Genomic DNA, 24,683 nt, shown 5'->3' with positions numbered 1-24,683 from the left:
CATCCTATAAATATCAATTAAGTCCATCTGGAGTAATGTGTCATTCAAAGTTTGTGTTTCTTTATTTATTTTCATCTTGGATGATCTGTCCAGTGGTGAAATTGGGGCGTTAAAGTCCCCTACTATTATTGTGTTACTCGATTTTCCCTTTTATGATTGTTAGAATTTGCCTTGGGTATTGAGGTGCTCCTATGTTGGGTGCATAAATATTTATAATTGTTATATTTTCTTCTTGGATTGATCCCTTGATCATTATGTACTGTCCTTCTTTGTCTCTTGTAACAGTCTTTATTTTAAAGTCGATTTTGTCTGATATGAGTATTGCTACTCCTGCTTTCTTTTGGTTTCCATTTGTGTGGAATATTTTTTTCCATCCCCTTACTTTCAGTCTGTATGTGTCCCTAAGTCTGAAGTGGGTCTCTTGTAGACAGCATATACATAAGGTCATTTTTGTATACATTCAGCTAGTCTGTGTCTTTTGATTGAAGCATTTACATTTAAGATAATTATCAATAAATATGTTCCTATTACCATTTTCTTAATTGTTTGGGTTTGTTTTTTAGGTCTTTTTCTTCTTTTGTGGTTGCTGCCTAGAGAAGTTCCTTTAGCATTTGTTGTAAATCTGGTTTGGTGGTGCTGAATTCTCTTAGCTTTTGCTTGTAAGTCTTTTTATTTCTCCATCAAATCTGAATAGATCCTTGCTGGCCAGAGTAATCTCGATTGTAGGTTTTTCCCTTTCATCACTTTAAATATGTCCTGCCACTCTCTTCCGGCTTGCAGTGTTTCTCCTGACAGATCAGCTGTTAACCTTATAGGGATTCCCTTGTATGTTATTTGTTGCTTTTCCCTTGCTGCTTTTAATATTTTTTGTTTGTATTTAATTTTTGCTAGTTTGATTATTATGTGTCTTGACATGTTTCTCTTTGGGTTTATCCTGTATGGGGCTCTCTGTGCCTCTTGGACTTGATTGACTATTTCTTTTCCCATGTTAGGGAAGTTTTCAACTGTAATCCCTTCAAGTATTTCCTCAGACCCTTTCTTTTTCTGTTGTTTTTCTGGGACCCCTATAATTCGAACGTTTGTATGTTTAATGTTGTCCCAGAGCTCTCAGACTGTCCTCAATTCTTTTCATTCTTTTTTCTTTATTCTGCTCTGTGTTAGTTATTTCCACTCTTTTATCTTCCAGATCAGTTATCCATTCTTCTACCTCAGTTATTCCGCTATTGATTCCTTCTAGAGAATTTTTAATTTCATTTATTGTGGTGTTCTTCATTGTTTGTTTGCTCTTCAGTTCTTCTAGGTCTTTGGTAAACGTTTCTTGTATTTTCTCCATTTTGTTTCCAAGATTTTGGATCATCTTAATACCATTACTGTGAATTCTTTTTCAGGTAGACTGCCTATTTCCTTTTCATTTGTTTTGTCTGGTGGGTTTTTGCCTTTCTCCTTCATCTGCTGCATATTTCTCTGTCTTCTCATTTTGTTTAACTTACTGTGCTTGGGGTCTCCTTTTCGCAGCTTGCAGTTTTGTAGTTCCCATTGTTTTTGGTCTCTGCCCTCAGTGGGTGAGGTTAGTTCAGTGGCTTTTGTAGCCTTCTTGATGGAGGAGACTGGTACCTGTGTTTTCGTGGGTGGGGCTGGATCTTGTCCTTCTGGTGGGCAGGGCCACGTCCGGTGGTGTATTTTGGTGTGTCTGTGAACTTAGTATGAGATTAGGCAGCCTCTCTGCTAATGCAGGGGTGAGGGGGTTGTGTTCCTGTCTTGCTAGTTGTTTGGCATGGGGTGTCCATCACTGGAGTTTGCTGGCCATTAGGTGGAATTGATTCTTAGTGTTGATACGGAGATCTCTGGGAGAGCTCTTGCTGATTGATATTACGTGGGGCCAGGAAATCTCTTGTGGTCCAGTGACCTGGACTTGGCTCTCCCACCTCAGAGGCTCAGGCCTGACACCTGGCCAGAGCATCAAGACCCTGCCAGCCTCATGGCTTGGAAGAAAAGGAAGAAAAAAAAGGGAAAAAAAACCAAAATAATGAACAGTCAGAGCTGTAGGACAAATTGTAAAAGTAAAAATAAACAGGGAAAATCACACAAAGAAACATACACTCATAAACGGAAAATGAACAAATAACAAAAACAAACAAGTAAATGAACAGTCAGAACCCTAGGACAAATAGTAAAAGTAAACCTAAACAGTCAAAATCATACAAAGAAACATACACACTCACAAAAAGAGAAAAAAGGAAAAAAAAGTTTAATTAAAAAAATAAAAAATAAAATAAAAAGTAAAAAAAAAAGAGAGCAACGAAACCAATAAGGAAATCCACCAATCATAACAAGCACTAAAAACTAAACTAAGGTAAACGTGAAAAGCACAAACAAATCAGGTGTGGAAAGCGAACCCCAAGTCTACAGTTGCTCACAAAGTCCACTGCCTCAATTTTGGGAATATTTGTTGTCTATTCAGGTATTCCACAGATGCAGGGTTCATCAAGTTGATTGTGGGGATTTAATCCACTGCCCCTGAGTTTGCATGGAGAAATTTCCCTTTCTCTTCTTTGTTTGCACAGCTCCTGTGGTTCAGCTTTGGTTTTGGCCCTGCCTCTGCATGTAGGCTGCCCTCAGACATCTCTTCCCTGCCCAGACAGGAGGGGGTAAAACAGCGACCAATTAGGGCTCTCTTGCTAACTCAGGCCAGGGATAGTGAGGGGTATGGTAGTCATAATTGGAATGCAGGGTGAGCCTGTAGTGACAGAGGCCAGCGTGACATTGTAGCAGCCCGAGGCACGCTGTGTGTTCTCCCAAGGAAGTTGTCTCTAGATCTCAGGACCCTGGCAGTGGCATGCTGAACAGGCTCCTGAGGGGGTGTGGGTAGTGACCTGTGCTTGTACACAGGATTCTTGGTGGCAGCAGTGGCAATGTTAGTGTTTCATGCCCGTCTCTGGGGTCCAAGCTGACTGCTGCAGCTTGCGCCTGTCTCTGGAGCTCGCTTAGGCAGTGCTCTGCCTTCTGTGGGTACACGGAGCAGAAATCACCTCTTCTCGCACATGCAGAAACAATGGTCTCTTGCCTCAGGCAGTTCCAGAGTTTTTCCCGGACTCCCTCCCAACTAGCTGTGGCGCACTAGCTAGCCCCCTGCAGGCTGTGTTCACACAGCCAATCCCAGTCCTCTCCCTGGGATCTGACCTCTGAAGCCCGAGCCTCAGCTCCCAGGCCCAACCTGTCCCAGCAGGTGAGCAGAAAGCCTCTTGGGCTGGTGAGTGCCAGTCGGCACTGATCCTCTGTGCGGGAATCTCTCTGCTTTGCCCTCCGCACCTCTGTTGCTGCTCTTCTCTGTGGCTCCAAAGCTTCCCCCCTCCGCCACCCCCTGTCTCCGCCAGTGAAGGGGCTTCCTAGTGTGTGGAAACCTTTCCTCCTTCACAGCTCCCTCCCAGTGGTGCAGGTCCCGTCCCTATTCTTTTGTCTCAGTTTATTCTTTTTTCTTTTGCCCTACCCAGGTACATGGGGGAGTTTCTTGCCTTTTGGAAAGTCTGAGGTCTTCTGCCAGCGTTCAGTAGCTGTTCTGTAGCAGCTGTTCCACATGTAGTTGTATTTCTGTTGTATTTGTGGGGTGGAAGGTGATCTCCACGTCTTACTTGTTCACCCTCTTGAAGGTCTCCACCACTTATTTTCATAGAATAATGTTTTTACTTAAAAGGATGATTGTTATACAAATAATGGTTATTCAGACTTGGGTATTTGGCAAATATTTTCTCAAAAATGATTGAAGTGAATTTGCCATCCCAAATAAGATACCTTAGCTATATTTATTACTAATGATAAATTTTACCTTTTCAAGAGAAAAATTAGAAGTTTGGAAAATCTGCCAACATAAGTATCGCTGCTTCCCAGCACTTAAAGACTCTTCTGTTTGATGATATTAATATATGTGACTTGTATTATATAATGAAATATGACAACATCTGGAAGATCTGCATAACTCAGTGAATTCTTATTTTCCAGATGACTAATGTATGATGCTACAAAATCATGTATGAGTAAACAATCCATTAAAAGTGCAAGATAGACCAATGGATTTTAGTCTCACAGAGTGCCAGAAGGGCATTTATATGGTTCTTGATTCTACTTTGCCATCAAATGTTAGGAAACTAACACTTGTGGGGTTTTAGTTTAGTATTAAGGAAGGCTATCCACAATTGTTTGAAAAGGCTATTGAAACACTCCTGCCTTTATTACCAGATATCAGTGTGAGGCAAGATTTTCTTCACATATTTCAAACAAAGCAATATGTTGCCACAGATTGCATGCAGAAGGTGATATAATTATCGAGACAGCTCTTTTCCACTAAAGCAGATATTAAAGACATTGGCAAAGCTGTAAAGCAATTCCATTCATTTTACTCAATTATTTTTGTTTTGAAAACTATAATTTTGTGATTAAAAATGTTCCTTATGTTAATGTCTTCAGTTTATTAATATGATTTAAAATGAGTTAATACATAATTTAACATTGTCTCAGTTTTAATTTGTACTACAGTGATTATGAAAAGATATAATTCTAATAAACAAAAGCTATTTGGGGTCCTTAATAATTTTTAATAGTGTAAAGGTGTTCTAAGACCAAAAAGTTTGATAACTGCTAGTCTATATCATAATTTCTTCTCTCAAACTTACTTTTCTCTTTCACACGCACACACTCACTCTTGTTCTTTCCCCCACCTCCAATTCCTGGACAGTTCCCAATACTGTAACAGTATTCTATAACTAAATTATTGTATTAATATTATTTTTTAAAATTTTTTATTTTTTTTGCGGTACGCGGGCCTCCCACCGCAGTGGCCCCTCCCACTGCGGAGCACAGGCTCCGGACATGCAGGCCCAGTGGCCATGGCTCACGGGCCCAGCTGCTCCATGGCACGCAGGATCCTCCCGGACTGGGGCACGAACCCACGTCCCCCGCATCGGCATGTGGACCCCCAACCATTGCGCCACCAGGGAAGCCGTAATATTATATTTTTAATATCTGAAACTGCTAGGCCATTTCCATAACTCTTTTTATCCTGAACTTTTTATGTTCTGAAATATTTATTTTTAAAAATCAATTTTGGTACCATATTGTGATACTCAAAGAAAACTCCGTATTTTAATTGGTAATTGGTATTTATTATATCTTAGGTTATTAGGTTATATCTTAGAAATATCTATTACTTTAGAGAGAACATATCTCTATACAAGAACAAAATTATGTAATTTGCTTATTTATTTCAATTTTCTTTATTTGGTTACCTATAAAATTTGAAATTTAAATTAAAATAGAATCCTAGATTTCCCCATGGAAATAGTACTTATCAAACCAGTGCCCATGTTACCCTTCATCTTTTTATGAGCATATTAATAATCAGCTTATAAACTTCTTGAAATCAGGAATCATTCCATTTATTTATTTATTTATTTTTGGCTGTGTTGGGTCTTCGTTTCTGTGTGAGGGCTTTCTCTAGTCGTGGCAAGTGGGGGCCACACTTCATCACGGTGTGCGGGCCTCTTACTATCGTGGCCTTTCTTGTTGTGGAGCACAGGCTCCAGAGGCACAGGCTCAGTAGTTGTGGCTCACGGGCCTAGTTCCTCCATGGCATGTGGAATCTTCCCAAACCAGGGCTTTAACCCATGTCCCCTGCATTGGCAGGCAGCTTCTCAACCACTGCGCCACCAGGGAAGCCCATTCCATTTATTTTTGTGTATATTTTCTGCACAAAGTGTTGGATAAACATTTGAAATTTATTTTTATGAATTACTCAGTTTTTATTAATCTCTAGGTAACATTTTCATTTCATTCACAATTAAGGGCAAGCATGAATATATTTATACTGATATTGTAATGATTTGGAGAACTTTTTAAAGATACTTAATGTCATTAGATCATAAATTTTAATTAACATTGTATGAAAATAGCATAAATAATGGCAGTATTAAAGAATTTAAATTTTTTTTTTTTTTTTTTTTTTTGCGGTACGTGGGCCTCTCACTGTTGTGGCCTCTCCTGTTGCGGAGCACAGGCTCCGGATGCGCAGGCTCAGCAGCCATGGCTCACGGGCCCAGCCACTCCGCGGCATGTGGGATCTTCCCGGACCGGGGAACGAACCTGTGTCCCCTACATCGGCAGGCGGACTCAACCATTGCGACACCAGGGAAGCCCAACGATTTAAATTTTAATGACCCACTCCTTAGTTGCATTTTTCTATGTTTCTTCATTTGTGTTTGACCAGAGGATTTCTATCAGCAGTGTTTCAACCTAAACATAATAATAATAAAAAAAAAAAAATATATATATATATATATATATATATAAAATACAGCAGGGACAAGGAGAGAAATAAACTGAATCATTTTTACATCCTGTTTTATATCACTTTACAGTACTATCATGTGACTTTTATTCATGTTTTATAAGCTAAAATACACAAAATTTGAGTTGAATGCCAGTCTTTATTTCTGATAAAATCTAAAACTGTTGTGCACAGCTGTGTTTAAAAGAATGGTATTGTTTATAATGGAATGTTTTAGATATTCAAAGTGCTTGGCAGTTTAATAGGAATGTTCTCTTTGGAAAAGTTTACACATTTTTTGAAAATAATTATTGATGTAAAGTGAATTCTAATTATCATAACAGACAAGTCATTTGTGGGCTTATTAAAGCAAAAACATAAAAAAAAAAACCATTTTTAACAACCAGGTGTATAAAATTACACATAATTTCAATAAGCTATTATGGTAATATGCTTAAATTATCCAAATCAAATAGAAAATTTTGACTAAAATACTGAAGCATGTCCAGAAAGAAAGTGAGAACCTACCTGTAGTACCTTTACTAAGTAAATAAAAAGTGCCTTACAGGGTTTCGAAAATATGAATGAGAATTTTAGAGTCTCAACAAAAAGAAACTAATCCATATTTTCAGTGTACTACTTATATTTAACTTCCTTTGTATTATATTTATATTGCCCTTTACACTGGTTAAACTTGAATGCACTCTATGCAACTGAATTAGAATTATACACACTATACAATGATGACATTGCATTTTAAACTTTTATAGTTGAATTACGTGTATAAACTTTTCTTCTTAATTTCCAATAACTTGCCAAAAATGGCACTGTAGCAGTTCTGAAAGCCAACTCTTCAAATGAATAATTGCTATTTAATTTTTCAGTGCGAAAACCAACCTAAAGTAACAATCTTTGTTGATGCTTGCTCAGATCAGGTGGACCAAAACAGCAGGAAGTGCCTCTGACAGATTCCAAGACTCAAGTGTCTTCAATGAGACTTTGAGGATTACAAATATTCAGCGACACCAAGGAGGCCGGTATTACTGTAAAGCAGAGAATGGCCTGGGGTCCCCAGCGATAAAGTCAATCAGAGTGGATGTGTACTGTAAGTAAATTTCCCAGAAATCTATAATTAAGTCTACTACAGGTTTCTTCTGTCTTACAACTTAAGGTCTTTTTTTGTTTTATTATTGTTACATCTATTGAGAAAAACTAGGGTTTGTTCAAAAAAACAGAGTTCTATTTAGTTGAGAATGACAAGTGTATATGGTTGTGATAGCTCATTTAACATATTTCCAGAAGAAAGAATCTCCATTAGAAATTTTCATAGTTTTTATAATTAAATTATACATATTCATTATAGAACATTTAAGAACCAGATTAATAAGACAATAAATATCACTGAAAATCCAACCAATGACTGTTAGTGTTGAATGTATATACTTCTTATATTTATATATAAATATGTAAATGCATATTTATATTTGTATTAAAAAATCATGCTGTACATACTGTAATTGGTTTTGTTAACTTTACCTATGTGTAATTTCTGTTATTCTTATTTTTTAAAATGCACATCATGAGCAAAGCTATTTGAATTGACTTGTGAAAGACCAAAATCTCAGTGTAGAGTCTGTTTTTGATCCAATTCTGTTGAAAGTAATCAGTACGTAGGGCAATGCTGTGCCACCTGGAATTGTTTGTTGATTTATTTTTGTTCTTGGTCTCAGTTTTCTACTTTTTGCTGTTAGCAAATACATTTAAAGTCCTCTTGGTCTCCTTACTTTCTTCCCCACCAAGACAAATTAAGGACCTACATTCAGTTTGGTCTTTTGCATAGGTTTCTATCATTCCATTGTCTTTTTACAAGAACTTGCATTTTTTTGGTTAACTCTCTAGTGTTAGAATAAAAGGATTTTTTTAGTGATTCAGACATAAGTAACAAGTGAGGAGTTCCTGTTTTTCTACCCATCTTTCATTCTTTCCTTTTTTCTTTTCTTTCAATCAGGGTAAGTGTTGCATAGTTGGGAAAGTGATGGGAATTATATGTGATTTATCAGATTCTGTTCTGTATCTCATGTAATTATTCAGGTGACTGAGAAGTGGGTGACAAGGCTGCATTTATGATTCACCTTCCATATTCAGGTGCTTGCACCATTCCTGTAAAGGATGAGAGAGAAGAAGCCCATATCCAATCTTTCTAGCATTTCCTAGTCCCTTAGGCATCCCCTGGCATAACTAAGGCGTCTGTAGCCTATGTGCTGCTCTCTCCCTGTCCTTACAGGCCTTCAGGTTAGCCTTACCCCTATGCTTCCCAACAGTATAGCCTCTGGACACCCCTCCCCTGATCAAATATTTATAGTAACATACACTTTAAAAAAATACTATGTTTAGTGTTTTTCACATATAATTTTAAATGACACTAAATTTAATTTAAATGAATTAAACACTTCTATAATATGACTTTTTAAAGTACGCATCTGTGTTTTTTGTTATAGTTTTGGTCATGAAGTTTTAAAATACACAACTTCAATACCTTAGACACAATTCTAAAATCTAAAACGTTCTGCAGATTGAATGGGTGTGTTTTGTTTAATTTTATTGGTGGCAACATCTAACCTGAAATGACTTGAATACAAAAATAGAAAAGATTTTCTGGTCTTTATTTACCCTACTTTGTCTGAATAATCATATGTTTTGCTCTGGAAATAATGTATTTGATTACACAGTGTTGCCACAGAGCCTGCTGGCTGTGTTATATTATACATGGTATATGTACTTTATCATCTTCCTAAAATCTGAAATATTCTGAAAAACATTCCCCTAAGGCTTTGAATAAGAGATTGTGACTTGCATTGTCACTCCAATAAGTTTGATAAAAACAATAAAATTGTATTGCTGTGTTAAAAATCTAATACAAGAGGGAAATGACATTTTTAAAGACTTTTAAAAAGAGGCTTCTCTTCTTACTGCAAAACCTTTTCAGTACTATTCTGCATTATACCCACTCTTTTCTGTTTGTTCATATTCCTTGCTGTCCAGACTCAGTTGTGCCTCAGGATCTTAGTTCACATTGCACACTTGGGTGGAACTGACAGCACGACTCCCTCCAGTTTTCCCAAGCCCTGTTAGTCTTTTAAGGCCTGTGTTACCTTCCAAGCAGCCATGCTTGAAGGCACTAGCTCTATTCCCTTCTTCTATGCCTCCTTTGGGATTTTTCCCACACAACCCAAACTTGACAAACATCTTGTTCTATGTAGTTTAAGTTAAATGTCATGGTGATGCATACCATAGTGAAGTACTACTTTCAGTAAGTTTCTGGTGACAAGGATTTATTAGAAAGCTGTCTAAAATTATATTATTTGAGAGAATAACATGTATTCAATTATGGACTGTATAAACAAATGTGACATCTCAATAATATAAATTTTCCTGGGAATACCTTACCTTCAGCTCCAGAGAAGATTTTTTTTTTTTTTGGCCATGGCTGTGCAGCATGTGGCATCTTAGTTCCCTGACCAGGGATAGAACCCACACCCCCTGAAGTTGAAGCGTGGAGTCTTAACCACTGGACCACCAGGGAAGTCCCAGAGAAGATCTTTCTTATGGGGATCTAGACATGCGTTTTAAGTAGTTATGCCTATTTTGAAAGTTTAAATAAATAAATTCCTTTACATAGTAAATTTTCAAACATGTTTTGACTGGTAAGAATACTTTACAATTGAGACAATTAGGCCTTTTTGGGAATCCATGTTGTCCAAATATAACCTTGATTGAAAAACACAGTTTTTAAGCAACACAGTTTTTAGGCTCAAGTATGTTTTCTCTACATGAATATTTATACTTTAAAACCTGTCCTATCATTGTCAGTAGCAACATGACTAGCATATCAGTGCTGAGTTTAAACTTGGCAACCTTGACATCTAGAATTGGATTATAGTCTTAAGATTCATCTGCTACTTGGATTTTGATTTGATGTTGGACTGGTCGATTGAATAGAAATTCATTTTTATAAACCATAAACAAGTGAGCAACTTTATTTCAGGTGCTGTTGCTGTAACTACTTTTTGAAATGCTAAAACAATAGGATTAATTATTATTATTTTTTTTATGCTTGAAGTCATGGTTTTAGAATCATCAACTACACTGTAGACTTCTATTTCTTTTTCTAAACTAATTCATCAACATTGGTAGAACTTGGAGCAGAGTATAGGCATAGAATACAAAATACAAAATAATCTGCAGGTAAGGATTATATTTGCAACAACAAGCTGAGGCAAACTATGGCTTAGATTTAACAAAAATTCTAATAAATGATATTAGAATTTATCCTTGAATCCCTTGTTATAGGTTGTCTTTTAAAAATCTTCCATAAAATATGAAGTTTATAGCCATCCTGGAGAGATTTCATAATAGTAAAAATGTGTATCTCTCATTAAACCCCATGTTCTGATCATAAGTTTCTAGACTTTAGAGCTAATACCTAAAATAAAATTTAGTGCTAACTCCTCATTATTTTGATAAGGAAATTTATTTTCAGAAGAGGAACCTGCTGCAATGCTGATTGATATAAAATGAGGTGATTTTATTAGATAGATATTTTGAAATATTTGTGACACTATATTAATATTTTGATCAATTTGGGAAGATTTATTAACTTAAATTAACAATTTCTTCCCACATAATTTTCTAAAATTTATTATAGTAGAAAAATTGGACCATGTAGGTTTTATAAAGCAACTACCCAAATGTATTTTTTTTGGTTTTCTCTGTGTTACTATTTTGAGAAGATATAGCTATGTTTCTCAGTTTATCATGACCTATCATTTTGTTTCCTAAGAATTCTAAAAGCATTCCAAAATGAAGTATAATTCCTTTAAAAGTATATTTATAAACAAGCAGATTTCATAACCACCTAACTTATTTTTTTGTAAAATCTGACCTAGTGGTTTATACAAATATTTCTGATCAAAAGCTCATCAATTACAATTCTTCTTTTGCTGGGAAATAACTTCTGAGGGTCTGAAAACTAACAGCTATATGTTTAAGAAAAACATGTAGGATTAGTTCTACTTAAACCTGCTGTTTTCAAACATATTCATTCTTCACATCTTCTCCCTAAAACTATGCTAAAACAATAATAAAGGAATAAAACAACAGTAACAACAGCAAAACACATATCAACAGTGATAGAGGGAATGGGAGAGGAGATGACAGGAAAACAATTTTGAAGGAAAAGAATCAGATCAGGGAATGGCCACTGCTCAGCATACTAAAGAAAACTTGAATCAAAGCTGTCAGTATGTAGGAGGACAGAACTAGGCATACTGAAATGTTATAGAATTCTTAAATAACTCAGGAATTGGAGACACCATTTAGCTCTTAGAGTGTAATTCAGTCTAAAAACAGAAGAAGTAGTTGAAGGTCTATATAAGAAGAGTTAAATACTCAGATCTCCTTTCACATTTCACACAATTCAGTGCCCAACTACCTCCCTTCTCCCACCAACTTCCTAGTCAAATCCCTGCAGAAGGCTAGAAATTTATTTTTGTGAGATGTTGAGCCTGAGAAACTTTGAACTAAGAAACATGGAATCATTGAAAACAAAAGGCAACATAGTCTTAAATCAGGGTTATTAAGTGAAAGTTTACATACTCATCACAATCCCTTTTGACACTTGGTTCTGAGAATTCCTTTCTGGTGGAATATTGGAGAATTCCTGTCTAGGAAAATTGATGATCTCTGGAGAAAAGGCTATAGCTCCTGACAAAAGGGTCCTTGTCGAAACAACCTTACTAATACACTCACAGTGAAGCCTACTGTTGATCAACAGAGCTACCAATAAGCTCTTTTATAACTGAGTCTTAGATATGAGTATACCAGATAACCAAACGTTTGAGACAATCTTCTAAAAAATAAAAGAGAGCAACTAAGAAAAATAAATGGGGAAAAGAATTCAGGAAACAAGGATACTTCAGGGAGCCCAACTACAAAATAAAACACAATTATTGATATTTTTAATTAGTATTCTCAGAAAAAAAGGGAAATGTTGCATTCACATAACAAGAATAGGAAAAGAGAAACAAGGAATTTTCAGAGAACATCAATGAACTCTTAGAATACTAAAAATGTTAACATAAAAATCAATAAAAGGGATGGAGATAAAGTTGATGAAATCTTACAGAGAACAAAACAAAATTTAACAATCAAAGGGATGGAAGAAGAAGGAGAAGATAAGAAGATTAGAGAAATGGTCCAGCTAATCTAACGTTTGAATAGAATTCCAAAAAGAGAAATAGAGATGAAGAAATTATTTTCTAAAAAATTAATAAAAATTTCTATCATATTTAGACATACGTTTCTAATTAAAAAGCACCCACTAGGTGTCTAGCACATAGAGTAAGCAAGATCCACACCAAAACACATCCACATGCAATTCAAACACTAGGATAAAAATGAAGATCTTAAATGTTTCCAGTGAGATTTTCATTTTTTCCAAAATGATCACATATAAAGAATTAGGAATCAAAATGGCACAATAGAAATTGGAAAGCTAAAAGACAATTGAGTAAAGCTTTTGAAATTCTGAAGGAAAACTATTTTCAAACTAGAATTTTTCTACACAACCAGACGTATTTTTTTCAGGTATTGAAGAAGAAAGAAGACATTTTTAGACCTATAAGATTTCCAAATTAGTTCTGCCACGTTCCCTTTCTCAGGACACTACTTTTATGTATGTTCCACCAAAACTGATTTAAAAAATAGGAGATTGTATATAGGAGAATATAGAAGGGAATCCCAAGATGATACCAAGCAAAATACCATGATGATAGCTGTGCCTTGGAAGTCAAGAGCAACCAAGACAGACTGAGTCTGGGAGAAGAGGCTTCATGAAGGATGTCTTCGGGAGAGAGATGCAACTAGCGGGCTATCTGATGGTTTAGAGAAGGATTTTACACTTCTCATGGAAAGCTTAATAATATGGTAATGATGGGTGTATACATGATTGAGGAAACAAAATGTGAGTGTTAATAACAGAACACAAAGAAAAAGTTGTATGAAATGAAATTAACTGAAATATACTACAAGGTTCAACTCTGAAGATATACTTGGATAATGATAACAATAGCAGTTGACTTGACCATAAGTATATAAATATAAGGAATATGGGGAAGGAGGAGAGTTAGTATAAGAGAACTAAAGGCTTCTCTTCAACAGGAAGAAATCAGTAAGACAACGTGAAAATGGGAAAAAAATCTATAAAGAGCAGTTAAACATTTAGAAATATGAAGGCAAAACCAAGAATGGTTAAGAGATGCATTTGAAAGGTTGCCTCTGGGTATTAGAAATACTTGAGGTTGTGTTTTGTATAATCATTGGCTTTCTAAACTATGTGCATCTATAATTTGATAATTTTTAATTCATAAAATATAGATTTGAAGATTTTGCCTTGGAGGTCCTTGTTATTAAGCTCCTAGAAGTGAAAACTAATGCCATTCCAGATTTTATCAGAAGATTGTTGTCAATTCTAATTATATTTATACTTTTCTTTAATTCTCCATAAGAATTGATGTTCTTTGATATTTGACACCAAATCACCAAATAAAGTTGACTGAAAAGGTATCTTAAAAGAAAAGGACAGACAATAGCATAGGGAACATTGTTGCCACACTGACTAATTTTCCCCCCAACAGATAGAATAAAACTCTTTCACTACCATTTGTTTACTGGTGGTTTAGATGAAACATTTACAAAGTAAATTTTTACCCTTCTTCATGCCACAAATATTTGAGAGGCTATTCAAAATATAGTTGCATTAAATTTTGTGAGGCTAAAAAGGAATTTATTACATAATTTGTACCTTCATTGAGTTTGAACTACTTAAAGAGACAACATGAAATATATAATTTATTTAAATAGGACACAAATGTTAAGCAAGAAAGTAAATAACATAAATGATGCCACACAATATGAATGATGTGTCAGATGGCACAGAAAATGGAAGAGTGAGATGGTACTGTGGGGTCTTATCATTAAAGAAGTAGGATTGACATTGTAGTTTGAAGGATGAGATTTGACATGCATCTGAAAACTTTTGGTAGTTTTTTGTCCTGAACTCTCTTTTTCCAGGATGTTTGTGTAGCAAACAGCCTTAGATATTAGAGTAAGTATCTGCCTCCACAGCAGAAGGAAGATTTGCTTCCTGACCAGGATAATAAAGGTAATGTCTCCCTCAGGGACAAAGATTAGGTAGGTTTGCTAGTAGGACCTTTTAAGATCAGAAGTTTCTTAAACTCCGGATTCCTTAGCTGTGTCACAAACTATGTACAACATTCACCTGGACTGCTCCCACATTGCTCCTATGGAAATTGAAGGAGGAGAACCTATGATGACATGAGGCTCATCTGAGACTTGGGTGATAAAGTCCTTTGCTTCTGACCCAGGAGTCTCATGTCTTCTGTGAGCTTCCATGAAGCTGTGGCAGGCTAACTTGTTAGCTAGTAAATAGGGAAAATACCTGACTCTTCAGCGTTCTTACACAGTAGGTTTAAATAAACAGAAGGGAAAGCCAAATGTATTCCATAATGAGTGAGTAGTTTGAAGACACAGAAGAGAGATTAAGTGAACTGTGTTTGGGGAATAGTGACTCAAATGGTGGGTTTAGAGGAAGAATGAAAGCTTAATTTGAAAAGTGGGCTGTCATATTGTGTTGAGATTTTACTGCTAATGTTTTCAGACCATATGAATGATTATCTGCTATTTATGTGAAATATAAAATGAAGAAATTATAATTTTAGGACTTCAGAATTACGGATGAGAATCAGCATTCTCCTAATACTAATACTGCTTCATTTGACCTACGAAACAATGGCCACTCATAAGGAACTCCAATATCTGTCTTTGGAGGAAGAGAGTATATTCTACAATATGTAAAAAAAAAAAAGTAGGTTCATAGAATTTTGAAGTCCTCGTACTAAAATATATTTGTTACCTTGAGATTCTTGAGGGCATATAAACAATTTTTTGAGAATGTGTTTCCATAATTCTTTCACTTATTCTCAGCCATGACTGTATTGCTCACAGGGTGATAGAGGTCATATAACTTTAAAGGTTAGGGTTTGATTAAAACTTATTCTTAATTCAAAAAGAAATTAGATTCAGAGATGTTAGCTTAATAAGTTTTCATCTGTGCAGACACTGTTCACACATGAGACAAATCTTTTCCAATATCCATTAAACATTTTGTAAGCCTTCTTATTTCTGACACATACTCCCCACTTTAATTTCACTTAGGTGGATTGTTGCATTTCATTATATTCAGAACAAGCAGTGAAATTTTTTGTCCTTGTCTGTTAGATTTTTTATTACATTTTCACCTGAGGAATTAATGGGAGATTAGGATGAAATGTTATCAGTTTATTCTCAGATGCAATTTACCTGTGTTAGAATTATAAACGTCACAGTTAAAAAATATTGGCAATGAGTTGTTTGAGTTTATTTTTATTAGACCCATCAACATGACTTCTGGACAACAAAGTTTAGGAAAAATGTCTACAACGACTAATGGAAATTCTGGTAGCAAGACTACTGCCTTAAATCAATCTCATGAAACATAATTTTCTCACCACCACCCCTCCTCCCTTGGGTTGGAAGGTCTTAATGATGCTTGATATGGTAATTACAATGCTTATTAAAAATGGGTTGCTGTCATGGTAATTATCCTGTTAATAAATTTCAAGACAGAATTTTGCAATTTTGTGTATCTGCAGATGAAGAATGCTTGCTTATCAGAGTTATTTACTCACGGGACACATGACCAATCTAATTCCCGAATAGTGTTAGCATTACTAATAAAAGAACTTAGTAACACACAAAAAAACCCTTTAGTGAAAACTACAGTGAGTGTATAGAGACTCCCACCAGGTCAAAGACCATGTTAGCATCATGCTAAGAATGCTTAAATTCCCGTAATCTTAGACATGAATAGGCAGATAAAGATGTATATTACATTCCTTTTAAACCCATCTAATTTCTTCTCCTCAGAGTCTTAGATAAAGTGTACTTAGCTTCTGTAATATATTTTCAGCTTACAAGTTCTTTACTATTCTTTAAGTTCTTGTTCAATATTTTGTGCAACGTTTGTAGATTTTTAAAAATTATGTTGCCTTTCCTAGGACTTTAAGTATGCAAACATATGTCTACTCTTTCTTTCACGTGACCATTTTGTATATATGAACAAAGGCAATCTGACTCCCTGCACCTTTTTTTACTGATTCATTACTCCTATGTAATTTATTGTTGTTTGTATGAGACAGTTTCCAAACATTTTACCTTCTAATGGACTCTCCTACCATGCTTAAGTTTGTCAGTATTTCCCCAAAAAAATTTAGTATAGATATCAGGTGATCCACACAGTCTAAATTGGAAGTATTATCCTTATAATCAAGAAATTTGTATTCTTGCTAATAAAATTATTTATTTTGGATTCTTTAAAAATTAAAGCAATAATATTTTTACTGTGTTGATTTGAATTGGCTTGTGGTAAGAATGTTTTTCACCTAGACGTTTGAAAATTTACATTCTGTTAACATTTTTTGTGCAGTTGATTATATTGTAACCTGAAGGCAGAATCTTATATTCCTGGTTAATTTCGTTTTATTTTTATCTGTGCATAAGTATTTTAAGATTTTAAAATATTTTTGTTGTAGAATTATATTTCCTATTTATTCATTTTATATTTTTCTATTTTGTTTAAAATATTATTTGTTTCCTAAATTTCATCAAATTCATTGCTAAAATATATCCTAGGGGCAAGACCAAGATCAACGCACTTTAATATGCTGTACTAAACACACCTCCAATTTTAGGCTATCAGTTATGACCTGTGATAGACACTTTCCAGATGTTTACCAAACCAGTGTTAATTTCCTTAATACACAGATGAACTCTATTTCCCAGTCTGTTTGTCTAGTGGGGTCATGAGACACGTTTGGCAAGTGGAATGTGAGAGGAAGTGACATGTGCCATACTCAGGTTGAGTGTCTGAAACATCTCACACAGTTCTGTAGAGTGTCTTGATTTATCTATCTCTCCATACAGAGGCTCCTGTAAAGTGTCTGACGACCCATTGGTTTTTGGAGCCACACAATGGAAAGATTGTGAATAACAAAAATCATCATTTATTTATTTATTTTTGGCCATGCCATGGAGCGTGCGAGATCTTAGTTCCCTGACCAGGGATCAAACCCATGCCCCCTGCAGTGGAAGTGTGGACTCCTAACTACTGGACTTTCAGTGAATTCCCCAGAGTCACCATGTAGAGGAAAGCTACCCAGGAGACCTATAAGAGTAGGAGAAATTGCATTGCAATTTTCATGAAAGGAAGATTTTTTGTTGTTTTTTAAGCCACTGAGGTTTTAGGGATATCTGTTATACTTATTCTAATCACTATTTTCTTGATTACTACTTCCATCTATTCTCCATTTCTACAGTGTATTTATGAAATTATAGAGAGTCTTCAAAAAAGTATTGGTCATTTTGTTCTTTTTAGCACATTTTAAGGGTCAGAAGTAAATACACTTTAACAAAAACAACCACATGAAAGAAAAGAAATCCATTTATTGATTATGTGTACTAAATGGATAAAGTAGGAAAATTACTAATTTCTCAGATTCCAATTTTACAATCCCTGCCCACAGTGTAGGAAATACTCCTGGTCTAAGACTTCTCTCCCTTGGAACTCTACGTTAATATCTTCTGCAGCTGAACCATTTTCTAGTTTGTCATTTTTCCCATTCTTTCATGAAACAAGGGTAGGACTGTGTCTCAATGGAAGAATATAGTGCCAATTTGTCAACTTCATTCTATGACTTATTTTTAGTTTTTATAATGTCTCAAATTCTATTCATCAGAAAAGAATCCAATTTTTATTTGTCTAAAGTTGCAACAACTGAAGTATGAAGTAGTTGCTATTTACTTAAGCAGACCAGTTTAATAAATTGGGTTAATCCAGTTTTACATTTTGACCTGCAGTATGTTTTAGACGAACAAGATTTAGTTTCTAAACCTAAATATTAGTATAGATTTTTTAACAGGAAAAGAATATTCATCTGTGAAGGATGGTTCCTATAGCAAAACTGAAATCTGATTACCATTTTTATTCTAACCCCATGATTAATCACAGAGATAATATTTATAAAGAGTTCCTGCATGTGTAAAAGTGGAGAATGTAAAAAAAAAAAATATTTCTCTCAGTCATGATGTACCAAAAATACAGAATTTCCCTGATCAACTATTGCAATAGAAAATGTATTGATGACCTCTGATACCTTCTTCTCATTCTTTATTTCTGGGCACACTGGAGTGACTTCCAAATGCACGTACCTGAAAATTCTTTTCCTAGAGATTTTTTTCGTTTCCAGAGTCTACTCTGCCCATATTCTCAGCAGGTAGAAGTTTTGAGAAATTAATGCTCACCCCTATATTTTTGAAAAAATTATTAGTGGGAGTTGGTGTACAAATACCTCAGCTACCATGGTCCTTGGATGGGATGACTCAGAGAGACTGTTTCACTGTTTCCCAGAGTTCCTCGGGAAAATTAAATTCTAATTCTTCACAATTGTCACCAGTTTAATAATGCATCATTTATATATATATATATATATATATATATATATTTTTTTTTTTTTTTTTCCCACACACACACTTTCCCAATACCTTATGGGTGTTTCTGGGAACACTTTTCAAATGCCCATTTTGCATTTGAGTCTTTGTCATAGAGCTTGCTTCTGGGAGAACTCAAAAAGACACATGTTGATAAAGGGAAGTATGATGATAAATTATTCTAGAATGTTAACAGTTTGATTTTAGCTTCAGGAGCCAGCTACACATCTGACTCATTTGTATTTTCATAACCTTTATCAAAAGTTATTTTGTACATAGTGAGTGTTAAAATATTGATTAGCACGTATTTTGACTCATCTAATTTGCAATATAATTTTCATGTAATTACCCGGCATCTTTTTAAATAATAAGTTCAGGATTTTGTCCAGCATCAATTTCAAGGTATAATTTTTTTTATTTCATCTCTAGAGAAGAGGAAATCTTGAATACTCTTTTATTCTCTTCTATTGGTGAGTTTCATTTACAGTTGTCAAATTTAGTGGAACAGATTCTGAAGCATATCGCTGGGTCTATAGAAGACTTAGCTCTTCTTAATTCCCCATAAACATTGCCTGTTTCATACCTGTTCACTGCTTCTTATTCAGAGAACATAATGGAAGAGTTTCTTTGAAACCAGTTTAGCCCTATCTTTCTCAAGCTGATTGTTTCTCATTCATTACTGATCAAACACACCCTCCTAAGAGCTATTCACAGAGCACGGACTGGAATCCTTTCCTGATTCCACAGGCACAGAACCAGAGTAGCTACCAACAGCTTTCTCTCAGTTGCTCTGCACCTGTTCCTACTGCCTTTAGGTCCTTGTGCTCATTCAACCTGATTCTGAAAATCCCAAGCATTCAGAGCCTTCTGGACTGGAGGTCCCCAAAGCCTACTTCCAGTTATAGTCAGTCAGTTTGCAATGTTATTTGAGGACCCACTATATGTAAAACATTCTAACTAGAAGATATGGTGAGAGATAAAACAAAAACACAAGGCCTTTGCCCTAAAGAAGTTTATAATTAGTTGGAGATTTGAAAAATAGACATAGAAAGGAACGTGTTTGAAAAATAGACTGGTGAGTAAAATGTATATGTGTATTAAAAGTACTAATGGAAAAGTGATATGAAATATGACATCAATTAGAAAGTCTTTCCACTAGGTATATTAAAGAATTCAAGAAAATAGGTATAATTATTACATCAACATCCACTTAATTGCTAGGTTGTTAGGTAAAAACTATCAATTCTTGAACAAACTTATTTACTGAAAAGTAGCAATGTTTTTCACAAAAGTTGGTGACTATTCTAATGGGCAGCTATGTTGATATTTTTATGTTTATTTTTACCAACAAGTTGAAACAAAATGTTTGTGTCTAAATTCAGTAAATGTTCTTTCTCGTATCTAGAAAATTATTTAAAAGTTTTATCTGTCATTTAAAAATGGTAAATTCATTGATTAAACCAAGTAAAAGGACCTTTAGAAAACAGACCATTGGCTATGTGAGATTCCTTAGCGTAAAGTTAAATGACAGGCAGATGTTCCTGCTGAGTCAACCAGACTCAAGATTGCTATTCAGTGTTCTGATTTCCAGTTCATGGACCCTCTGAGTCTAGTTTTCTCCCTGAGATAAAGTCTACTACTATCAAATCTATATTGCATACATATTTCATTTAAAAAAGTTAGAAGCAATATAATTTGTACAAATAAAGTAGCAAATAAAATGATTTGAATCTGAAAAACATGTATGAGGATGTTAATTAGATTTATTTCACATGTTTTTAAATCTAGCAAATTCTGAGTCTCACCAAGAGGTTAAAGTAAAAGTTTGAGTAGTAAAGTATTACAGTTGAGGCTATTATGTGACTAATACTTTCTCTGAATTTATTCAGAATGTATTACAGTCTCAAATTTATAACAGTTCCAAGAAAACCTAGTAAACTTTGCTCTGCAGCTCTGTCTATACCATGAGTCAGATGAAATAATTTGGAATATTAATTCTTGGCTAGCTTTAGAAGACAAGGTAGAAAGATACTCATAGACAGTAAAAAAGCAATTAGATTTATACAAGATAAGAAGCTCTTTAAAATTAAAATGACTTCTACCTCCAAATTTAAATTAAGGCAAGATTTAAAAAATTTTTTTTTCCTTTGACAATTAAAGAAAATCGTTCTTGTCAGCCTGGCCAAGGATATGACATGTGACCTTGTTTTGATACTTCATATTTTGAAAAACTTAGCTCTCTTCTCTTGATACAGGGAGAAATTAACAGTTTTTAGCATCTGTCCCATACTGGTATGGCTGAACACCACATATTAAAGTATCTGAAAAGTACGCCTACTTTCAAGCTCTTAAATTGAAAATGAAATGAAAGCTTTTAAACTCTGCTAGAGTGCAGCAGTTTTGTTTGTTTGGTTTGGTTTCTGTTTTTAATTCATGGTCACTTGGGTTTGACACTAGACTTAGAATATAAAAATTCATGTTTTTTTATGAGGTAACTATGAGGCATATATGTATTCAAGACATCCAGATGGCTGTGAATGAAGTCAATTTCAGCCATTTTCAAGTGTCCAGCCCTAAGAGTTATATTCAAAATGTGGAGTGAACACATAAAGAAAGGCTTTTAGAAATCTTTTCCAATGTTCAGAATGAGCTAAATTAGAGAAAGGGTAACAGATGCTGTTTTGTAATCCCACCTCCAACTGTTTTATTCCAGTCCCTCAGCGGAACCCCACACCTGCTTCCTGCAGACCTTTCCTACAACTGTAGTACTCCTCTTGAATTTATCTGCATATCATTGCCAGATCCATCTCTCTTAATTCAGGGCTCATCATAATACTTGTCACTAAAAATTCTACATTCATTCTGTACTTTTTTACTAATAAAACTCCAAATTCCTTGTGCTTGTTTTTTTTTCCTACTTTTGACATGTAATCCTTCATCCTCCCAAACCGATGTCCTCCTCACCTCACCTCTCCTCTTTGTCTTGCTCTCTGTATTCTAGCTGACTGTGGCCCTCTCCTGCTGCTGAAGGGCCTGGGCTTACTTCTGTCTACACACTGTGTTCCTGTTGTGCCTTCTGCATCCTCATCTCCTCTGTTTTGACCAATTTCCCAACTTGCCTACCCTTCAAGCTTCCTTGCTGACTTCTTGAATTCTTTCTTCATCTCTTCTCCTGGGAATTATAACTTTGTTTTTTTAACTTTATACCTCAAATATTTCATGGAATTACCTGCCTCTTTATGTTACATGTACAATATGCTTTGTGAATCCTCCAGGCCATTTTAAGATTCAGTTTTTAAGATTTTTAGAAAGGTTATGGTGAACATACAGTATTTTTTATAACATCACCTGTGACTCCATGATGAAAAATATTAATATTCTCCAGCCCTCTCTATACCCTGAGTTATATCAAACATGAAGTGGGAGAAATGAACTTTATAAATAGCCTCAAATCATTTGAAGGCAATTTTTGTCATCAAAAGAGCTCAGGCCATGTCAGATTTTGTTTTCAAATGGGTTATGGAAAATCTTTCCTTTTTGAGAGTTTCTTATTCTTTAGAACTGTGTGGAAGAATTTGTTTAATTGTACATAAGGCACAAGGTCAATCTGTATCAATAGTTATTTTGTATGTTGACAGGTATTATATAATGATTCATGCCTATAAATTTTGTTTTTCTAAAGGCCTTGTAAACTCCTAGAGAGCAAGGATCACCTTATGTCATTATTTAGTATACTCCTGTCCAAATGACCAGCTCAATGCTGAACTTGCAGTAGGGTATAAGAAATGGGTGTTTGTGGAGGGATAGATTAATTTCAGAGATGCACCTAGAAGTAAAATCAAACTACTTGACCTGATCTCTTTCAGAATGTGTATCTGAATGTTTATCTTTCTTTAGATATGTGGCCCCTCTTTTATGACCTCCAAATTCTTAGAAATAGCCTATATAACTTAAATTCTGTGATTCCCCATTTCCTGTCATAAATAACTTGCCAAATAATAGTAATACTATTTAAACTCTTTATGGTTTTCTACTGCTTAAAAATTGGGTTCTGATAAATTTCCTGAGTCAAGATCCAGGCAAAGAAATGATGGCATGTGTCCGTCCGTATGTCCATTGGGAACAGATAGCAAATGGCTTGTGATTTTAATGGCAATTCACTGAGAGAAGACAGTATGCTGTAGTTGGAAAACTCAGTTTCTTTCCTTTATTTTCTCTGTGAGTATGAAACAACGTTTCCAATGAGAGGGTGACATCTGGAAAAAAATGCCTTTGAATAGTGTGCTTTGTGAGAGTGAAATCCTACTTCATGTGGTATTATATATAGTGGCCCATTCAGTATTCATTCAACAAACAATTCTTAAATGATGTCTGTGTGGCAGATTCTGTATGACTCTGTGTTGGTGTTTTACAAAGTCAACACAGTTCATATCATCAGAGAGAATATGATCCAGAAGAGATAGTTAAGATACTTGCTGTAGTAGCTGAAATGCTGAGCTAAGATTGAGAAATCATGGTTCCATGTTTTCTTAATGCTGGCTGTGAGACTTGGTAAATTATGAATTCAATAAAGAGACAACTTTCCTGGGTTTCATGATTTTTTTTCTTTCTAAATGAACAGATTGGACTAAAATATCTTTAATCGCCACCAAAATTTTAAATTCCTTCATTCTGAATTTTTTATAGAAAAGATGCTTCAAATTAAACAAAACATCTAGAATGAAGATTTTGAGTGTGTGCTGGGGCATGGAAGAGATTAAAGCTCCAATAAACAAAAATTTACTTTTTTTTTCCTAAGAACAGTTCTGAATAATTATAATGATATTTCAGTAAACATTTTTTTAGGTACCTATTAGCCTTGGGGATATTAAAATGTATAAAGCATACTATCTGCCCACTAATAAGTTACAGCCTCTTTTGAAAGTATGAATAGATGTAAGCTCATAAACACAAAGATGTATTACAGAAGTCAGGGAAAGAAATAGTCACTAAATATTGGCATGATTAAAGGAAAGGCTTGAAAGAAAGTTACAAAGATAAGACTTAGATCAGTTGAGATGGAGAATATTTCTGATTGGGAGAATGGGACTGGCCAAGGGTGGATATGAAATTATGTATGGCATTCTTAGGAGAGCTTGACTGTATTACATTGGTGGGAGAGAATGATTTGGGTAAAGGTTACAGGCCAAATATTTTCTGAATATTTAGGCAGTGGCCTGGAATGTAAACTTAAATAGTTCGTTTATCATCTTGTGGGGAGTGAGGAGCCATATATGAATTGCTGAGCAAGGCCATGTGTATAGTTTGTAATGTGAAAAAAGAATTGCTGGTAGAAGTATGAAGGATGAAGAGAGAAAGCAAGAAAAGCCTCATTTCCTACACCTGTGACTTGGGTCACTCAATTTAAATAGCTTGTTCGAGTCTTCACAGCATGTTGGTGGCAGGAATTAGAAAGTAAATCTTTTAACTATGTGATTGGTATCATGGTGAAATTGTCTTAGAATGAAATAATATCGGTAATAAAGAAACTCTGGTAAGTTTTCCTCTTTATCATGTTATTTTTCACCAACTCAGCAAAACACTGTGAGCCTGAGCTGTTTTAAACTATTGTCAATAAGCTAATTTATTTAGTGAGAACACATTTTTGAGTTTCTACTCTTTATAAAACAATACTAAGTGTGGAGAAGGTGTTACAACTAATAGG

At 34.9% G+C, this 24,683-nt stretch overlaps 1 protein-coding gene across 1 annotated transcript in view; it reads left to right on the top strand.

Moving 5' to 3' along the window:
- The window catches only part of MDGA2 (MAM domain containing glycosylphosphatidylinositol anchor 2), an 826,010-nt gene that overhangs the window by 431,092 nt on the left and 370,235 nt on the right, over window positions 1-24,683 (top strand). Inside the window, exon 3 of the mRNA XM_029239755.1 lies at window positions 7,247-7,421. Coding sequence (XP_029095588.1) covers window positions 7,247-7,421 — 175 coding nt within the window. The remainder of the gene's footprint in view (window positions 1-7,246; window positions 7,422-24,683) is intronic.

The sequence above is a fragment of the Monodon monoceros genome, unplaced genomic scaffold (genome assembly GCF_005190385.1).
Source record: "Monodon monoceros isolate NGI ecotype Baffin Bay Population unplaced genomic scaffold, NGI_Narwhal_1 Super_Scaffold_21, whole genome shotgun sequence".
In the NCBI taxonomy this organism is placed as follows: Eukaryota; Metazoa; Chordata; class Mammalia; order Artiodactyla; family Monodontidae; genus Monodon; species Monodon monoceros.
The sequence above is the reverse complement of the archived record's forward strand: the minus strand, read 5'-3'. Positions and strand labels throughout refer to the sequence as shown.